The sequence below is a fragment of the Sminthopsis crassicaudata genome, chromosome 2 (assembly GCF_048593235.1).
Source record: "Sminthopsis crassicaudata isolate SCR6 chromosome 2, ASM4859323v1, whole genome shotgun sequence".
Lineage (NCBI taxonomy): Eukaryota > Metazoa > Chordata > Mammalia > Dasyuromorphia > Dasyuridae > Sminthopsis > Sminthopsis crassicaudata.
Window position 1 is genome coordinate 403,037,409 of NC_133618.1, and position 20,611 is coordinate 403,058,019.

At 38.6% G+C, this 20,611-nt stretch overlaps 1 protein-coding gene and 1 long non-coding RNA gene across 3 annotated transcripts in view; one reads left to right on the top strand and one right to left on the bottom strand.

Moving 5' to 3' along the window:
• The window catches only part of LOC141556924 (uncharacterized), a 28,516-nt gene extending 21,713 nt beyond the window's left edge, over nucleotides 1-6,803 (bottom strand). The window contains exon 1 of one of the 2 annotated variants that reach the window (XR_012486662.1): nucleotides 6,468-6,803. This is a non-coding gene — a long non-coding RNA (uncharacterized LOC141556924). The remainder of the gene's footprint in view (nucleotides 1-6,467) is intronic. The other variant, XR_012486663.1, reaches the window with a different exon arrangement.
• Nucleotides 6,804-7,097: 294 nt separating this feature from the next.
• Nucleotides 7,098-20,611, top strand: part of GALNT10 (polypeptide N-acetylgalactosaminyltransferase 10) — a 172,134-nt gene continuing 158,620 nt past the window's right edge. Inside the window, exon 1 of the mRNA XM_074291870.1 lies at nucleotides 7,098-7,408. Within this exon, the coding sequence (XP_074147971.1) occupies nucleotides 7,247-7,408 (162 nt within the window). The 5' untranslated portion in view covers nucleotides 7,098-7,246. The remainder of the gene's footprint in view (nucleotides 7,409-20,611) is intronic.

Genomic DNA, 20,611 nt, shown 5'->3' on the forward strand with positions numbered 1-20,611 from the left:
AAATGCAGTCATCCTAAAGGAATGAACAAATATTCTCCTTAATGGGTCCTTTGACATAGAATACCCTGCAACCTAAAAGGCTACTTCCTCTCAGGAGTCACATATCAAAAGACAGTAATTCATGTAGTGCCTTCTTTGTTCTCAATAAAAACCCCTTAATGGAAATGGAACTTTGGAATCTAGAGGACAGATACCTTGCCTCCCACTTTAAGACCCTGAACAATTGTGACTGGGGATTTCCCCAGTCAAGAACCTCAAATACTGGTGCCTCCTCAGAGTGGTGATGCTGTACATTAATTATTTTTTATATTGTTTTTATTGTTATAGTGATCACTGTGTTTGTTGATTATGTATTACTTTTATATGTTATGTGTCCTCTTCCCTTATATCTTGTTTGAATCCAAGTTCTGAGCAGTAACAAATTTGTACTCACCCTCTGCCATGCCTGTTGAATGTGAATTCTTAACTTATATTAGCCTTACATCCATCCAGTCCACAAGCCCCCTGACTCACTGCCTGGACTAGGGATATGTGTCAGGTACAATGCCTGGGATGTTGTACAAACTATTGGCTATTCTTTCTCCCACTCATTTCCTCATAGCACATTTGTTCCCCCTTAGGATATATAGGAGAACAAGTATCTCTGGTTTGAGGGCTGCCCAAACCCTTTTCAGGGTTATACATTCACCTTTGGTATCTACATGTCATCCAATTCTCATTGGTGGTTCTAAGAAACTGTAGCATATGCAGCATTTATAGTGACCACACTCTGGTAAACCATTTCTATTAATGGATTAAACCAGATTGAGGGTAACTGTTGGTGAGTTAGGGAAGTGTCTACCCCGAGCATATGAAGACTTCCCCAATGGAATGGGAAGAAGGAACACTTTGTTTTAACCGGGTTTTGAAGGCAGTGGAAATAGATGCTATGGAGTCAGACACCACAGACACCATTGTATTCAGAGGCATTGCCAGTCATCTTGACTTTTGTCTTGGCACTGGGCTCTGTTGACTCTGAGAGTAAGGCTGACAATTTCATGTAACTCTGTCTCACTTAAAATTTAATTTACACACAAGTCAAAAGACTTAACCCATAACATTTCCCACGCAAATGGCTATATGTACTCTTTGTGCTTGATCTGTGGTAGAGCATTTTGAGCTTGTGTTGATATGATCAGCTACAGCTAGACACACTGCACATTGATCCCAACATTGTGGTGTTATTTTGTCCCCTTCAAGTACAAAGGACAAATGACAATATAATATTTGGTCCCTAGTTTTTCTAGCCTTCCATCTTCACTCATCTCTAGAATCTTTACGGCACTATCAAAATACTCCTGGGTTTTGAGTCAAAGGACCTATGTCCAAATTCTGATTCTTCCACTTATAAATTGTGTGATTTTGGGCAGGTCACTTTACTTCCTTGGGGTTATTTCCTCATCTGTAAAATGAAGGGTTAAACTAGATAACCTCTAAGGATCCTTATAGCTCTAAATCAATAACTGCCAACTCTTACCCTTTCACATTTTTTCTATCTTCTGGAATCCAGCTTTCTTCTGAAGTTATCAATTTCTTGAACTTTTCTCCAAAGCTAGCTTCTCCATTTTTTTTTGTTGTTATAGCTTTTTATTGACAGAACATATGCATAAGTAATTTTTCAACATTGTCCCTTGCAATCACTTCTGTTCCAACTTTTCCTTTCCTTCCCTCCTCTTCCTCCCCTAGATGGCAGACAGTCTCATACATGTTAAACATGTTTAAGTATATCCTAAACACAATATATGTGTACATATTTATACAGTTCTCTTGTTGCACAAGAAAAATTGGATTTAGAAAGGTAAAAATAACCTGGGAAGAAAAACAAAAATGCAAACAGTCCACATTCATTTCTCAGTGTTCTTTCTCTGGGTGTAGCTGATTCAGTTCATCATTGATCAATTGGGATTGAATTGGATCTTCTCATTACCGAAGATATCCACTTCCATCAGAATTGATCCTCATATAGTATTGTTGTTGAAGTGTATAATGATCTCCTGGTTCTGCTCATTTCTCTTAGCATCAGTCTATCCAAGCCTCTCTGTATTCATCCTGCTGGTCATTTCTTACAGAACAATAATATTCCAGAACATTCATATACCACAATTTACCCAGCCATTCTCCAATTGATGGGCATCCATTCATCTTCCAGTTTCTAGCCACCACAATAAGGGCTGCCACAAACATTTTGGCACATACAGATCCCTTTCCCTTCTTTAGTATTTCTTTGTGATATAAGCCCAGCAGTAACACTGCTGGATCAAAGGGTATGCACAGTTTGATAACTTTTTGGACATAATTCCAAATTGCTCTCCAGAATGGTTGGATTCGTTCACAACTCCACCAACAATGCATCAGTGTCCCAGTTTTCCCACATCCCCTCCAACATTCATCATTATTTTTTCTGTTCATCTTAGCCAATCTGACAGGTGTGTAGCAGTATCTCAGAGTTGTCTTAATTTGCATTTTTCTGATCAATAGTGATTTAGAGCATCTTTTCATAGAGATAAATAGTTTCAATTTCATCATCTGAAATTTGTTCATATCCTTTGACTATTTATCAATTGGAGAATGTGTTCTTTTTTCTTTTCTTTTTTTTTTTAATATGGGGCCAAAGAAAAATAGGGGCAAAAGGTAGAGTTACCATACTTTCTGATCTCTGCTGCCACTGTCTGAAGAAAATCCCTCTTCCTCTATCACTTAGCAACTTATTTAAATTTACTCCATTTTGTCAGATTCTTGTTTTCCCTCACCTGACTGCTCCATGATATCCCCAGGAAACTTTATATCCCATAAGGTCACTTCATCACTACCACCTGCCTCTGGGACTCCTTCTTCTTTTTGATCAGAGGGTAAAGAATGAATAACTCTTCCCAGAAGTTTCATTTAAGGAGGGATATCAGACTATCTCTTTCTTACTCATTGGATATGTGCCTCTGGAATCCTCAAGCTTCTCTTCACTTCTGCCTTTCCAACTTTCTTTTTGTTTGTTGTCTTCCCATATTAGATTATATCTCCTTGATGGCAGGGACTATTTTTTGCTTTTATTTATATTCCCAGCACTTAGCACAGTTCTTAGAACATCGTAAGTACTTAATAAATGTTCAATAACTCACTGACTATTGTAATTTATGAACCTCCAGGTAACTCTTCCTTATGTCTAATAAGCTGACTTCCTGAGACATGGTCTTCTCTATTCCAATTCTTCCTTCCTATCTCTCTGTTAGTCATGATTGAAATTCTACTGGAGTTTCACTCATTTCTTGGAGTAATCATTGTCCCATCCTTGGAACAGAGTGACAACTAGCTATGACTATACCTGGTGCAGATTTGGTAGAGACCCAACCTGAGGCAACCTGAGTGCAAAAGAGGGGGGGTTGCTGACCTGCCCCCTGTATCTCTCCCCAATTTGTTATGTCATTGTGAAGTAAAATCACTCAAGCAGTAGGAGGAACCACAAATAGCTGAAAGCAGACATATGCACACTCCTGACAGTTACAGGTGGGCAATCACTTGAAGCTGGAAATAGCTTCAAGAAGTAAGACCTCTGGCAGCAGAAAAGATAGCCTACTATAGACTTAAGACAATTTGCCCCAGAAATTAAGAGTAGAACTGTGAAGACAAGTAGTCCCTGGGAACCCCATGAGGAACTCACTTAAAAGTGGGTTCAAGGGGAAATCTTTGGGAGGACTCCATTGAGGGGGAAAAAAGGACTTGCAGACTCCATAGTACTAAAATATCAAGTAGTTTTAGCCACATATGTTTCCTATGTGTATGCCTCCTTTAAATTGGTATTTATTCCTACAGATACTTGTATTTATACTGCACCCCAGCTTTGTGTAGGGGCAGTGTTTTGTACCTTTTATTCTTATAATCCTACTTTAGTGTCTTTGCTAAGCACTGATTGTGTCTATTAGCTGATTATTAATGGGAAGCATACTGTTGGGGGAATCATTAGTAACAGTGTTAAAAGTACAGACCCACAGAGCTACTCCTAGAATTTGAGCTATCAGAGGCCCTTTAGGAACCCAGTCCCTGAATGTGAGAGCAAGTTGAAGTCACTATGCCAAGTAGATGCTACATTAGAAAACAGGGAGCTATTGATGGGCCCAGAAGATCTATGTAGAATGGATATTGTTGAATAACAGAAGGAGAAACTAGAGAATATTAGGGAAATCTTGTAGACTGAAAGAAACTATTCAGGTGCTATCATTCACTGTTATCCTTCAAACACAACTAAGTGAAATGGAAGTAACAGACTAGGGATCTGAAGTCCTGGGTTCTAGGTCTAACTTTGCCATTGATTCAGTGTATAAATTCACTTTTTATTTATGAGCCTCACTTTCCCCATATGTAAAATGATGAAGGAAATGGATTAAATAATCCTTATAGCTCTTTTCAACTCTAACATTGTATGTTTTATCTAAGTCCCTCACAGTTTTGACATTTTGTTGTGTAAAGTCTCTTCCACCTCTGACATCCTTCAGGCCCCCAAATTCCTTGGTTCTCTGATTTTATGCCCATCAAGAGTGTATTCCTTTCACCCATCCAGGGAAGGCTGGTTAGGTTATTAAACACCTCCCACTCCCTGAACACTTTGTGATGATGCTCTTATGCAGCCACAGTGAAGTTTACCGAAATGTGCCACCTAGTGGAAAACAAGACGACTGTTTTCTATTGAGCTATTTGGGAGGAAGGAAGTGATAAGAAAACTATGTTTTTTGGAGTCTTGGTTTGTTTGTTTGTTTTTTTCCATAAGGAATTTTTCATCTTTCTACAAAAAGGAAAACATTAAAACAGCAAGCACACTAATTGCATAATCCTTGCTATTTTAGTGGCAACCCCAGCAGTGTAATAATTTCCAAAAGAGAGGATGTTTGCATCACCCCTGCCATGCTAGTGGTTCTTTATCTTGAATACATATCCATTGAATAGCTTGCTTTTAGCTAGACAGTTATGGGCCAGTTCTTTCTACACTCCTACTCCCACCATATATTCTTATTGTGGTTTTCATTAACCTGGCTTAATACCTTTGTTTTCCTGAATAACAGATACTTGGTATATGACTAAACTTTATAGTCTCTAAATATCTTAAAAGGTAGAATGTTAATGCTGGAAAGAATCTTTGAGATCATATAGGTCAACCTCCTCATACTATAAATATGGAATGTTCCACGTTCCATGGAAGAAACTGATTTGATTAAACAAAACTGGGTTTAGAAGACATAATTTGTGACTCCCAATTATCATAGCTAATGTTTGTTAATAATCATATTAATAATATTCATATTTATTTAGCAAGTTAGGATTGCAAAGTCTGTGCAAAAGTCTTTCATTGTTCTTTATGACAATCTTGGGTAGTGTTAAGTATTTATCTACTCATTTTCCAGATAAGGAAACAAACTCAGGAAATAAAGTAACTTGTTCAATATTACATGGCAGACTTAGAACAGGATCTCAGTTATTCTTTCTATCCACTATTTCTTTTTTCTGAGGCTGGGGTTAAGTGACTTGCCCACTGTCACACAGCTAGGAAGTTTTAAGTGTCTGAGATCACATTTGAACTCAGGTCCTCCTGAATTCAGGGCTGGTGCTCTATCCAATGCGCCACCTAGCTGCCCCTCTATCCACTATTTTTATGTCTACCAAACCTTAAGCCATTGCTGAATAAACTCTCATCAACCAATATTACAATCCTAAATCACAGGAAACTTGTTGCTCCCTCTATCAGCTCTGTCAGTAAGATATGTATCAATCTCTCCCCTACTCCTCAAATGGGTGGCTGATGTACTATAGCCAAAGAACATAAAAGCAGAAACCCGGTTTTTAGTCCCAGCCCCACCTGTGTTTTGTCCTAGTAAGTTTACATCTCTGAAACGCCCCTTTCCTTTTATTGTGAAATGGAACTACTGGCCACGGCAAGAAGACTGCAGTAAGGATCAAATGAGATTAGAAAAGCAAAACGCATTGAAAATGTTCTGTAAAAGTACTATGAGTGTGTAAACTATTAATACTGTTGTAATGTAAAATTTTTCCTGCTTAACTATACTTATTACAAGGTTTGCACCTTCCCTCCCAGCCCCCGAGAAGAGGGAGATAAAAGAAAAAAGTAAATGCTTTGACAAATGAAAAATAAATTAAATTTTTAAAAGTATTACTCCAATGGATTTGAAATCTCTGTAATGTAGGATAACCCAACCAATGATGCTCATCGCAACTCATTCATTCCCGTCCACATCCATACCCAAGTTCCCCGTTGAATATCCCTTCCCCTGCGGAGCTCAGTCTCACGTCTGCCCAGTCCCAGGAGCTCTGTTACCCTTCCCGCATCCTCTCTCCTCGCCACTCCCCCCCTCCCCTGCTCCTTCCAGAGCTGAGGCTGACCACACCGCATTTCCCCAAATCGAAACTGGCGCTTCCCGGGCACCTACCACCCTCTTTGGCAGGAGGGGATGTCGGGGGACTATGGCTCCTAGAGGACAGGGAAACCCAACTTCGATTCACTAGTCCCACGTACACGAGTCCGACCGATCCCCACACACCACCATCGCCTTCCCGGAAATCTTGGCCCCTCAAGCCCGTGGGAGTGGTCTCTTCCAGGTGGACCAGTTTATCCAGTAGCTAATAACGGAGTTTCCCCACGAGTAGAACTGCACCCCTCCCGTCTCGCCACGTACTCTCCGGTACCACACCTTTTGGGCCGCGCTAGACAGCCGACGCTCCCCAACCCCAGTGACAAGCTAGCATTCCGACCTGTTAGCCCTCCCTTCTGTTAACTCCTGGACTTTACCTAAGCCAGCGGGCGGGTGAGACCATTTGGAGACCGGCGGGGGGGAGCACGAACTCACCCCCATGGCCAAGGCCGGCTGAGGCCAGCGCTGCATAAGGCGCGAATTAGGGTTGACCTGGAATCCAGATAGGTCCTTTCGAGGTGGGAGGTGGGGAAGTTGGGTTAATCTGGCGGAAATGGGGGGGGCCTGGGAGAGAGTGAGTGGTGGGTCTTCGTCCCCTCCCCCCGAGGTGGGGGTGCGGTGGTAGCGCCCGGCTCCCCTCCTCTCTCGGCGGAGCGGAAGTGTCGGGGAGTTGGACTGGGGCCGGCGCCGCGGCCGCTTCTCCCGGCCGCCGCTGCTGCCACCAGTGTTGCTGCTACGGGCACCGCGGAGTTGGTGCCCGGGGCCGGGGCGTACGTGCGCCTAGGCGACCGGCTCCGATGAAGCGGAAGGAGAAGCGGCTCCTGCAGGCTGTGGCGTTGGGGCTGGCGGCCCTAGTCTTCCTGCCCAACGTGGGGCTGTGGGCTCTCTACCGGGAGAAGCAGCTGGAGGGCGGTCCCGGGGGTGCCGAGGCGTCGGCGGCCAGAGAGAGGTTCGCACAGGTGAGCAAGTCCGCCTAACATTCCCCGGACGCGGGGACGAGGAGACTCCGGATGATTTTCCAGGAACTGGCCTCGGACCCCAAAGGAATGGGACACCGCGAGCCGACCCCAATACTTGAGAGGAGCCAGGCGTGCCACCCTTTGGGCAAGGAGGGGGTCTGTTCTGATTCTGAGGGAATTGGACAGAATATGATGCTTCCAGAGGGGAGGGTCTCCTTTGACGCCCATATAATGGTGGGAGGCAGGTGGACATTCCCAGGTGAGGTTTGTGCTCCTTCTCCTTGTCAGCTCCTTTCCAATCCTATGAGGGAAAGTGCCCAAGAGGCTCCCCAAGGAGTGGCCCTAATGCAGGGGGATCTTTCCTTTTACGACCTCAGGACTAATTTCCTCCCTCCCCCTATTGCCTCTCTCAGTTCTTTCCTCCCTTTTCTTACCCCCTTACTTGCTTTCTTTTAGCATTTACCCTTTCTGCCTCTTTCCTGGCTCCAAAATAGAAACTGCTCCTTCCTCTCATCTACCACTGAGAACGTGCTGTTTCTTCCTTGACTGGTTATGCCCCTACCCCGTTCCCACTCCCACCCCATTTGCTAAATAATTGTCCCTTGTGCTGGTCAGTTCCTCTGTGTCTTATATCCTTTGGGATCAGTGGTCAATTTTTCCATCAGGGGATCCTCTCCGAAGAGGAACCTTTTAGCTTCCTTTCAAGGTCCAGTGGTCCTGTTAAGGGGCTGGTCTTTACTGGCATGTTTTGGCAAAGAAGAGACATCTAATGGGGCCTTATTCAAGGAACAAAGTACATATAACTAACTGATTTAAGAATACAGTTCTGTATTTTGGAGCTGTCTTGCTTTTCCCTTTTCTTGCTTGTTCTGTCATTCCTTAGGCATGGGGTGTCAGCGCTAAAAGGAACTTTAGCATCTTTTCGGTTCCTATCATTACAAGGAGGCAATAAGCCCAGAAATGGGAATGATTGACCCAGTGTCAGAACCAGGGGTAGTCCAGTGCTTGTGCACAATATCATGCACAATATTCATTCATCCAGGTTGAAATTTAAAAATGCAAAGTGTGCAATGCTTGAGCTTACTGTAAATCTTCTGGTATTTGGCCCGAGGGTTTTGGTTTTTTGTTTTTGTTTTTTTTTTAATCATCAATTAGTGTATATAAAAATTCCAGTGTTGGAGTGCAGAATCTCAGGACTGGAACCTGGTGAACTTGCCAAGAAGTATTTACCCTTTCAAATGGGAGTAAAATGAAGGGAGGCTTCCCTGTTGGGTTTTTTTTTTTTTTTAGATGATTCTAATAATTGTTGAATTAGATGATGTAACTTTATGTGAAGTATGACACTGGACTTGAAGTCAGAAAACCTGGATGAAATATTTTTCCTCTCAACCTCAGTTTTCTTATATGTAAAATGGGGATAATTCCTGCCTTACCTACATCTCAAAGGTGGTTTGGAGTTTAGCTTTTTTTGGGGGGGGAGGGAGGAAGGGGTGAGCAATATGCAAACTATTATGTGGTGGAAGTATGCTGCTATTTATTTTTTATAACCTCCTGAATGAATTAGAAACTGTGGGAGTTATAGATATTAGAAAGAGGAGAGTACCCTGACCATGTTGCCTGGAATAGATGAAAGTACAGCTAGATGGATTCAGAACTGGGTGGATTAAGAAACCCATTGTTGATTAACGGATTAATTATACTTGGAGGGAAATCTCTAGTATCACAGGTCTCTAGATTTCTGGGGTTTGTCAATTTTTTTTTTTATTGCTTTTGGCAAATGACATAGATGATTTCCTTATAAAATTTTAAGATAATGGTCAAGAAGGAGATGGATAACTAGAGGAAAACTTGTGTGTTAGGAATCCAGTCTATGGAGGATTTATGGGAAAATATGAATAATTATTGCACAGGATGAAATGCTTTGTGATCTGCATTGTTGATATTCCCTACATTTTAGATCATAGCTGCATTGAAGTATAAATGTAAAGTCACAGAACCTAAACTGGAAGGGTTCTCAGAAGGCATCAGTCTAATTCATATCTGAACAGGAATTCCCCCTCTATTATGTTCCTGAACAAGTGGTCATCCAGTCTTTGTTTGAAACTCTCCAGTGACAATCAGTTGCTAAAGTATAATGTGGTGAAGATGTGGCTCTGAAATGTTACAAAGTTCTAGTAGCTTTAACAGTAATAATAGCTGGCACTTGTACCTCTTGCAGGTTTATAAAGTGCTGTTCATAGATTATCTCATTTTAGCATGGTGGCTGATAGGACCTTGGGCTAAACAAACAGAAGTCAGTTCAGAACACATTTGCTTATAATCCCACTGTCCTCTGTCCTGGCTAGAAGTACTGTGCCCAGCTTGTGGCAGCACATTTTGGGAACAACATTGACAAATAGATTTTTGCCCAGAAGACAACCGGCATAGTAAGGAAACTGAACATAATGATGTACAAAAATTGATTGAGGGAACTGGGCATGAGTAGTAGGCTTGGAGAAGAGAAGACTTGGAGGATATGTGGTCACTGTCTTCAAATAGCAAAAGATCCATCATGGGAAATCTAGAAAAATTAAATGTATTCTGCTTAGCTCCAGGGATCAAAATTAGCAGTGGATAGAAGGTATTGGGAAGCAGATTTCAATTCCAGTCAAGGGAAAATGTCCTTAAAATTAAAATGTCAACTATAGAATTTTCTATCACTGGAGGTCTTGGTCTAAAGACCATATGACTAAGGTATTGTAGAAAAGCCTTAATTGAGTCCTGTTTAGGTACCTGGTAATCTAGATGACCTCTGCCACCTGTTCAATTCAATTTAATAAATGTGTATTAAAAGACTATTATGCTGGATATTCAGGGAACAACAGAAGAAAGATCTTTGTCTTCTGGGAACTTTCTCCTGGAGAAAGGGAGGGACAGCACATACATAGATAAGTAAACAGAAATACTATATGATTGGTTGCGGGGAGAGAAACATTGTTTGTGTTAAGGGAAGTTAAGGTAGGTGGGTGAGTATTCCAGGCTTGTGGAAGGGATGGGCCTTTTGCACAGAAACGGAGGGAGTGGTGTGATATCTTGCTGGGGGAACAGCAATTAGAATAATCTGACTAGAAAATGGATTGCATAAGCTTAAATGGTGTGAAATAGATCTATCTGAAAAGATAGGTTTGGAGCCAGATGGCAAAGGGCTTTAAATGTCAAACAGAGGAGTTTGTATTTTATCATATAAGCTTTTTGAGCAAGGGAGGTGACATAATCAGGCTTGGGTTTTAGGAATATTAATTTGACAGCTTTATATAAAATATCTTGGAGAGAGGGAGACTGGAAGCAAGGAGACCAATTACAGAGTAACTGCAATTAGTAGTTTAGGCAAGACATAATGAGGACCTAAACTAGAGTGGATGTTGTCCATTTTCCAGAGTCTCCCTCTTATCTTTTCTACATTTGTGATTACAGGAATGGAGCAGGTGTTCATCTTTACAAAGAAAATATCTGGTTTTTTAAGGAACTCAACTTCAAGAGGTCCTGTGAGTTCTTTGGAATGTTTAAGTTCATTATTAAATTAACATCTGCAATTTGGCTACTATTCAGAGAATCCTCTCTGGTTTCATTGATAGGCAATTGGAGACTGTCACGATTTTGAAAAAACCCATGTGTGTAGTAAAAAAAAAAAAGTTGAGGTTAATGGCTGTTTGCCCTGGACTTTCAGGTAAATTACCTCTGTGCCCTGTGAACACTCAGACAGGCACTAAGAAATAGAGAGAACAGCATCTGGGGCAGTGCTCAAGAGCCTGTGATGGGAGGCTAATAAGCATAGACTTTGAAAAGTCAAACAATGGTCCAGGTCACTATTTTTATCCTATAGCTATGGCTTGGGGTGGAGAAGAGAGAGAAAGAATGACAGTAGTTCAAAGGGGTGGACTGTTTTTGCTGAACTTCCTTTTCTGTTCGTGTTTTTTTGTTTTGTTTTGTTTTGTTTTTTAAATAGCTGTCTTTTGGCCTCTATTTGAGCTACATGATTGTGTGGTTTTCAAATGAAAATTTCTTCCATGTGATACTGGATTTAAAATGTATCTGTTGCCTCTCAGGAATATACTGCCAAATTTCAAGACAGCCCCTTTTTGCTATTCTTTGCTCCAGGTGCAAGCCATTGAGCTGGATATCCTAATGAAATTCTATGATTCAGTGTTAGAAGGTGACAGGAATGACTTTAAATGATTAAAACATATTTCTTCTTCTAGTAACTATCCAATAAATACCTGCAGTGTGCAGAGCATTGGGACTACGCACTAGGGGAGACACTGTATAGTATAGAATATTTGAGCTGGAAAAGGCTTGAAATATAGGATGTTAGAAAATAGACTATTGAGTGAAAGAGGTAGACATAAAATTTAGAGTGCTTAGATAAGAAAGAACCAGGAAGATCACTGATTCATTTTTTCAATAATTTTTAAGTATATTCTCATCAGAACACTGACTGCTAGGTCCTGAGGACAATATAAAGATATTTACATTTCTTATCCTAGTTATGCTGCTATTTGAATAATTTGGTCTCTAATGATAAAACTGACCAATTCTGAGTTCAAATTGTTATTCTAGCAATTCATTGAAATCATTCCATTGATTACCCTCAGTGGCTCCTTATTGCTCTAGAGTGAATGCCACTAAGCATTAATCCTTAGCCTGATATTTAAAGTATTCCACAATCTGGCTCTGGCTCAGCCTCAGCTTTTTGCCCTTATTTTATTTACATCACTTCCCTCAATCCATGCTGCATTCCAGCCATCTGGACTCCTAGCTGTTCTCCCATTTTCATCCTGGCCCCTCCTCACTCCGTATATTTACATCTACCATTTCCCCCGCCTGCTGTGGATGCCTATCTCTCTCTAATCTGCACCTTCTTATCTATGTTTTGAAGGTGCATTTTGGGGTTATATCTCCATGAAGCCTCCCTTAATTCTTCAGTGGCAAAGCCTCTCCCTCCTCTCTTTTATGTCTCTTTATTTGATTTTTTTGTACTTCAAACTCAGGAATAATTTATTTATATGTCTTACCTTTTCTGTTGAACTCCTTGAGGAAGACAACAGAATTTATATCCCAAAGAACTATAGTTACTATCTAGTCCAACCCCTTCATTTTACAGATGAGAAAACTGAGGCCCAAAGAACTTAAATGAATTGTCCAACATCTCACAATTAGTAGTTGTCTTCTGTCTTCAAATCTAATAATTTTTTCACAACATTTCTTCAGAATGTCATTTTTCAACTTTGTCTCTCCAACCACCTGGCCATGGTATTTTTCATGAGATAGAAAGTATTTGAAATAAATTGACAAGTGTCACTAAGGAAGAGTACAAAAGAGAAGGGAGAGAAGATCGATGTTTCTAAAGCCAATATTTTCCTCCTGTGCCCAATAGTTTTCATAAAAGTCCCTCAATGTGTTAAATTTAACAGGTGTCCATTTTTAAAAAAACTAAAATTCAACAATCATATTGCACCCTATAAACTTCTGGGGGGCAACTAGGAGGCACAGTGGATACAGCATCAGTTCTGAAATCAGGAGGACCCGAGTTCAAATATGGCCTCAGACACTTAACACTTCCTACTTGTGTGACCTTGGGCAAGTTACTTGACCCCAATTGCTTCAGAAAAAAAAAAATTTTAAATGCATTAAACAGACTTTGGATTAGTGTTAAAGTGATATAGCTCCGTCACCATTGAGCTTAGTTTGGTGGGAAACATAAGTAACTAAGTAAAAATAATACCAATTTCTGCGTAATAAATGCAAAGAAGAGATCAAAACAAAGAGCTATGAAAGCATTATTTAAAAATAATTAATTTACATTCTCTATTGTTTTAATAGAAGTTTCTTTCTCCATGTCAGTGAAAACAATTCACTGCCCCACTGGGATGTTTGATAAAGATGTCTTAAATGACTAATTAGCTATATGTCAGATTTGTGGACCAAGTATTTGTTGTTACCCTCTGGTAAGATTTGAAAATGTAGTCTCCTGTTATTATCCTTCAGATGCCCTTTGCATTCTTACTGTAATACTTGTAGCTTTCCTTATTACAAAATAATTTCCTATTGGCTGTGGAGAGTGAATTTTTCTGTCACTGAGATAGATTAAAAATCATATAAGTGTATAGTACTACATTCCTGCTCCACTATACTCTTCTTGTGAGTCCTAGACCTGTCTTGCTTTTTCCTATTCCCAGCTTATCTGCCAGCCCTTAAGTCTACCTACCTGTCATGCTATTCATCATGATGTTCAGTAATGAATTTCTACAAGACAAATCGTAGCTTAAAAGGTGAAAATGGAAAGAAGCATAGAAATATTTAGTTCAGCCCTTTTCTGTGGAAGAGAAAGAACCTGAGACCCTTGGAAATAATGAGCTTGGAAGTAATGAGTCCAAGGTCATCAAGTAGTAGGGCACCTTGAATCCCAGGTTCAGTGTTGGTTGTTTTCTTCCTATTTAACCTTGAGAATGTTCCCTATAATTTAGAAGGCAGTACAGAATATGTCCATTTATGTTACTTGGTCAGCAACCAAAAAGTTTACTAGACTTTGTTTACTAGACCTTTAGTTTTTTAGATTGAGAATAGTCTATACCTCCCACTCCCAAACTCCAACTGGATTTATCTAAAATTTTGAATGTAGCATGTAACTGGTAGTATTTTTCAAGTGTGCCTGTATTTTTTAAAAAATCTTTTCAGAGATATCTTATTTTTAAGAATGCAGCCTTTATTCAGACAAATTTATTTCTGTTCCTGTTTCAAAATCTAATACAGAGTCTTATCTACTATACTAGAGTACTCAAATAGTGGTTAACTAAAAGGACATTGCACATACAAGCAAGAAAATCCAGACTTAAATATGTCTCTGTATTCATTGGGAAAGATTCCCTAATCCAATCCCAAATTGGGAGGGAGGGCAGAAGAAGGGAGTAAGGGAAGATGGAGTGTAGGGGTGTGTGTGTGTGTTTGTGTGTTTCTTGGTTTTGGTCTAAGTATGTTTTACAATCAGGGGTTCTCAAAGTACGGCCAGATGCAGCCCGCTGAGAATGTTTATGTGGCCCTCCTGGTTATGGCACATGGGCTAAGGGTCAGAGACAGTGTGAGTTTTTGTTTTTACTATACTCTGGCTCTCCCACAGTCTGAGGGACAGTGAACTGGCCCCCTATTTAAAAAGTTTGAGGACCACTGTTTTACATTATAGAGATGTGTGCTGTATTTTTAAAATGTCATTGGGGGGGGAGGAAGAGGAGAAAACCTTGTTTTTAAGAATGACAGCAATAGAATATAGTGGAAAGATTATATTGGTCTGGAGACAGGAAATTTAGGTTCTAATCCCAGTTCCTCCACTTAATTGTGTTAGCCACAGACAAATTATTATGCAACTTATGTCTTTGCTTTTTTTAATCTATAAAATGATGAAATTTTTGTAATACTTTTTATAATATTCAGGGCTTCCAAATCAGGAAGATAATGGATTACCCAATGACTTTAATATGCATATATCAGGAGTTCTCCCATTTTAGGACTTTCCATTATTCTTAAAACATTAGGAGATCAATGTAAGATTTTAAAAATTTAACCACATTTGCCTTAGCGATGGCAGAGCCTGACCCATCAGAAAATTAAGTAATCAGGCACCACATAAATAGAGTCTTGGAATGATTACCCTAAATTGTTTCCACATAATGGCTGGGAATGTTTAGACAGCTAATCACTAAAATGTTTGCATGCTCAGGTGAAACATGATGCGTTAGGAAAAGGACTATTGATTAGCTTAAGGTGATTGACCTGGCTACATCTTTCCCTTCACGCTGAGTTTGGGATTTGGGGAAAGAAGCATTAGCTTTCATAGTAACATAAGTTGGAAGTGTACGTTAAAATTGATGTTTACTTTCTTATTTGTATATAATTCTTAATGAGACAGCATATTAATACTATATGGGAAAAGGCATACTCAGACATTAATGCCATGTGGTAGAAGGTTTTTTCTTCTGCAGCTGAATAACCATATAATTCTAGGAATTATGACCATAGAAATCAGAAGTAACGAATATGTCCCATAGGTGTCTCCCTCTTTCAAAAAGAGAAAAAGTTCCAATTTAAAAATAAGAATCACAGAATGTTAGGAATTATAGAATGTAGACAGCTGGAACACAGAGTAAGGAAAGTAGAACTGGAAGGACACTTAAAGATCTCTTATTTCAGCCCCTTCATTTTACAGATAAGGAAACCATGACCTGAGAAAACAAAATGATTTGTCCAGATGATGCCCAGCTAGGTTGAGGAAAAGTCAAGAAGAGATCCTATTTTTCCTTAATTCTGACCTAGTATGGTTTAGTAGACTATATCCTTAATTCTTTTTCATTCCTCTCTCCTCCCCCCACCCCAGCCAATAATTGTTATGGCTGGGTTTTATCACTTAGGCAATAATGATTCATTGGAGATTCTCTAAACTTGAATGCATTGTTAACAAAGAACTACCGTAAGATTAGTTCCTATTTATAATATAGCTTATGCTTTATAATTCATAACCTTTTAGCTTGGTGCAGCATCCTATTGATATTTTCCAAGACAGAGTGAGCTAAATAATTCAGCCCGCTTTGGCCAGTTGTTTCTCTCTTTCTTTTTACCTTTTAATGCCTTCGCTTTAGTGTCCTCTGTTGCATGTCAATAGATGAAATAACAATCCTTTTTTTTTTTTTTAATTTGGGAAACAAGTGAAAATTTTAAGCATAATATGTAGACTTTTCAAATTTCACAAATCATAATAGCTTCCATTTCTGAAGAATTTTTACCATTTATAAAGTACTTATCTAATAATAAACCTGTAAGGGTACAAATTTTTTTATTTACAATGGAAGGGGTTTATAGAGGGGTAAGGTGACTTTGAAGTATATGATTTCAGTTTAAGTATTTAGAAGATCTTGGCAGGTTGGAATAATGGACCAAATCTAACATGGAAAAATGTTAGTCCCTACACTTGAATTTAAAAAAAAAAAAAATCATTTTTACAAGCACAGAATGAGAAGGGGAGGCCATGCAAAAAGATCTAAGGATTTTAGTGGGTTCACTGAGTCAGCAGTGTGAAAGAACAAGAGAAGTATTAATTAAGTGTGATTATCGTAAGTATAGTGGTTAGTGATCATATAGGAAAAAAATTATAGAGGTTATAGAATTGGATGACTGGCTGATTGAGTAAATTGGTAAGAAGCAAGGATGGGTAAAGATAACTCTGCTTGTAAATTTGAGTGACTGGGAAGATAGTGGTGTCACCACCAGAAATAAGTTGGGGAGGGGGCAGAGATAGATTTGGGAGAAAAGGTAAACACTTGGGATGTTCCTGGATGAGATGCCAGTGAGACATCCAGAAATGGCAATCCAGAACTTTTAAATAATGGCATGGAAACTGGAGTGATGATAGATTGGGATGACTCAAATATCTATCAACAAACTGTTACAGGACTTAAGGTCAGGAGAGAAATTGAAGAAAGATAAACGAAAGTCAGGAACAAAACTTCAAAACAAGAAGACCTCTATTTCAGGGATGTGGGCAAAGGTAAACTAGCAAAGGAGACAGAAAGAATTGTGAAAGAAGAATAATTTCTGTAGTAGCTAGAAAATCCAGCCACTTAGCATAGGAGCTTCAGAATCATAGTTCCAGAAATTCAAACTCTACCCCTTCCTATTCATTCATTTATTAGTGTAGAACTAGAAACAACTTATTGAATGGTTAAAAATATCATGACATCCATGTGGAAATTCATAAAAAAAGATCTATGTCCCATCTTACTACCAAGTGCATATTTTTTTTTCAGTTTTTGAAATTAATTTTTATAATTATAACATTTTTTTGACAGTACATAAACATAGGTAATTTTTTTTTTTACAACATTATCTCTTGTACTCTCTTCTGTTCCAAATTTTTCCCCTCCTTCCCTCCACTCCCTCCCCTATATGGCAGGCATTCCCATACATATTAAATATCTTATAGTATATCCTAGGTACAATATATATGTGCAGAACCGAATTTTGTTGTTGTTGCAAAGGAAGAATTGTATTCGGCAGGTAAAAATAATCTGGGAAGAAAAACAAAAAAACAAACAAACCAAAAAAATGCTCACAGTTTACACTTATTTCCCAGTGTTCCTTTTCTGGATGTAGCTGATTCTGTCCATCATTGATCAATTAGAATTGGATTAGCTCTTCTCTATGTTGAAGATATCCACTTCCATCAGAATCCAAGTGCATATTTGCCACATTGCTTCTGTTAGTTAAATCAATTCAACCCTTTAAAGTTGAGCCCCAGATCCCACACCCTCTAAGAGCCAGCCCACTTAACTTGGCATTCTCCAAAAACCTTCAGTCTCATCTTTTCCCCCACTGTTTTCATCTTTCTTCTGCTTACCTTACCTTCCCTCCCCTCCAAATCAAAGTCACACTACCACACTCTTGACAGCAGGCAACCCTCCACTATTAAATTTGTATCCCCACTTTTGGAGCAATACAGGAACTACTGTAAGTATTTAATAAAGACGTTTGATTCAAAAAATATATATATCATGACATCACCATCATTATCGTGTTTAGGTTCAGTGGAAGACTTTATAAAGAAAACTATAAGTTTGTTGAATTATTTAAAAGAAAATAGAAAGGGAAAGGTTCCAGAGAATATATAATGAAACATAGTAGAAAGATGGGAGATTAATTGGACAGAATGTTGCGTACATTCATAGATGCAATCAATGTATCAAATAATCTGGGTTTTTTTGTCATAAGGGAAAATTAGTGTGTGAGTTGGGTTGAAGTGACTGATGTAAAGACAAAAGTCAATAAATATGAATGTGCATCTATATACATATATATATATATCATATGCATTTATTTTCTACTTAATAGTTTTTTTCCCTCACTTACATTTAAAGATAGTTTTCAACATTCATTTTGTAAGATTTTAAGTTCCAATTTTTTTTTTTCCTCTCTAATTTCTCTCCCTCCTTCCCAAGAGTCTCCTAACTCAAGAGAGCAAGGTATCTGATATAGGCTATACATATGCAATAAGGTTATTTCCATATTAGTTATGTTGTAAAAGAAGACTCAGAACAAAAGGGAAAAACCCTGAGAAATAAAAAACAAAAAAAAAATATAAAAAGAGTATGCTTTGATCTGCATTCAGACTCCATAATTCTTTCTTTGTTTGTGCTCAGCATTTTCTGTCATGAGTTCCTTGGAATTATCTTAGGTCATTGCATTGCTTAGAATTAAGTCTGTCATGGTTGATCATGAACACAAGGTGGTTCTTACTATGTACAATGTTCTCCTGGTCTATCATGTACATTTAAAACCAGTATTCTTTCTACTGTTCTAGTCTTTGTGCTTTGTATTAATTATGGTAATAGGAAACTTAAACTACAGACAGACCTTTCAGCTGAATCTCTTACATCTTCCTTTGTGCCAAGAATAGTTTAATAGTTTGGAAAAATGAAAATCTCCATTTTGGAGTTTGTCTCCAATAAACTAACATACATTGATGGAACTAGGAATCAAGAAAACATATCCTAATTTTCAGTTTATCTCAAAAACTGGGTAATTATAGAAGCAAAGAATGTAAGATCTAGAAGGGACCTTAGGACAGATTTTTTTTTTTCATTAGAGTTGAAAGGAATCTTAAATCATAGGATACTAGAACATAAACTAGAACTACGACTAGAAAGAACCTTAGAACATTGAATGTCAGAGCTGGAAGAAACATTAGAGAGTGTGTGGTCCAGTCTCCTCATCTTATAGAGGAAGAAACTGGGGGCAGCTAGGTGGCACAGTGGATAGAGCACCAGCCCTGAATTCAGGAGGACCCAAGTTCAGATCTGGTCTCAGACATTAACACTTCCTAGCTGTGTTACCCTGGGCAAGTCACTTAACCCCATCCTCAGAAAAAAAAAAAAAAAAAAAAAAAAAGGAAGAAACCGAGGTCCAGAGAGGGTGATTTGTACTTGCCTAGGGTCATATTGAATCTTGTCCTTGCTGTATAGTCTGAATTTACACTCATATGTTTTGTTATTGTTTATTTCCTTTGTAACTTATTTGTTATCAAAATATTAGCTGTATAAGAAATCCAATTATTTTTTCTCTAAAAATAAGTAATAATAAAAGCCTAGAAACTCCCATGTTTCATTTTCTTATTTTCAAAATTATTTCTTGAGTGTATGAGTTATTCTGCCTAATGCACTGAGGCCTATTTTTATCACTTGGGATGTTGAAAGTAAAACTGACAGACCTTATTTACCACTGCTGATAGTACTCAGCAACACCATTTCTTTTTAAAGCACACCAGAGAAAATACTTGTGTTCATAATTAATTGGACCAGGCTAAAAGGATAAAATGGGAAAGAAAAAAGTACACATTCATTTACATTTTTTACATAAAGAGTGTGTGTCTAGCATATATACTGTTCAACCTATGTTTGCATACTTTTGATTCTAAAAACCATCTTATAAAGTAAGTTGGAGAGCAATTATTTGCCTATATTTACAAATGAGGAAACTAAGGCCCAGAGTCAAATCAATCATTTAATAATATTAACTGCCTGCTGTAGTCATTGTACTAAATACTGGGGATATAAAGAAAGGCCAAAAAACCATACTTCAAAGAGCTCACAGTCTAATAAAGGATCTTGTAACCCAATGGCCCAAAATGGTGAAATCAGTTATGGAAGGTAGAAGTAATTTTTCATAGTGATAAAGACCAGAAGAATGAAATGTAATTGTCCTGATTTGCTTGTTTTAGGCAGTTAAGGTGAAGGAAGTAGAAAAGGTACATTTTTTGGATTGGGAAAGCTTTGGGCCAAAACAAAGAGTACTAATTCAGGAATGGAGAATAAAGAACATAATATTTATAGACAAAATATTAAAATTGGAGGAATATAGAGACCAGCTAGTCCCATCCTCTCATCCAGGGTGCTGATTTGTTTTATGTCATAGTGACACTAAGTTTAGAGTTTTTATACACTTTAATATATGTTTAGAATAAGTCAGCAATTGGTGATCTTAGATTATAGTTAGGTTAGCATGTGATTTCTTGTATGTATAGTCACTTATTAGCTTTATGCTTGGCAGCCTAAATTGCTTAGCTGACCCAGGGCAACTTGAACCGTGGCCATTTTGATAGCATCTCTTTTTGTGGTGGCAAAGAAT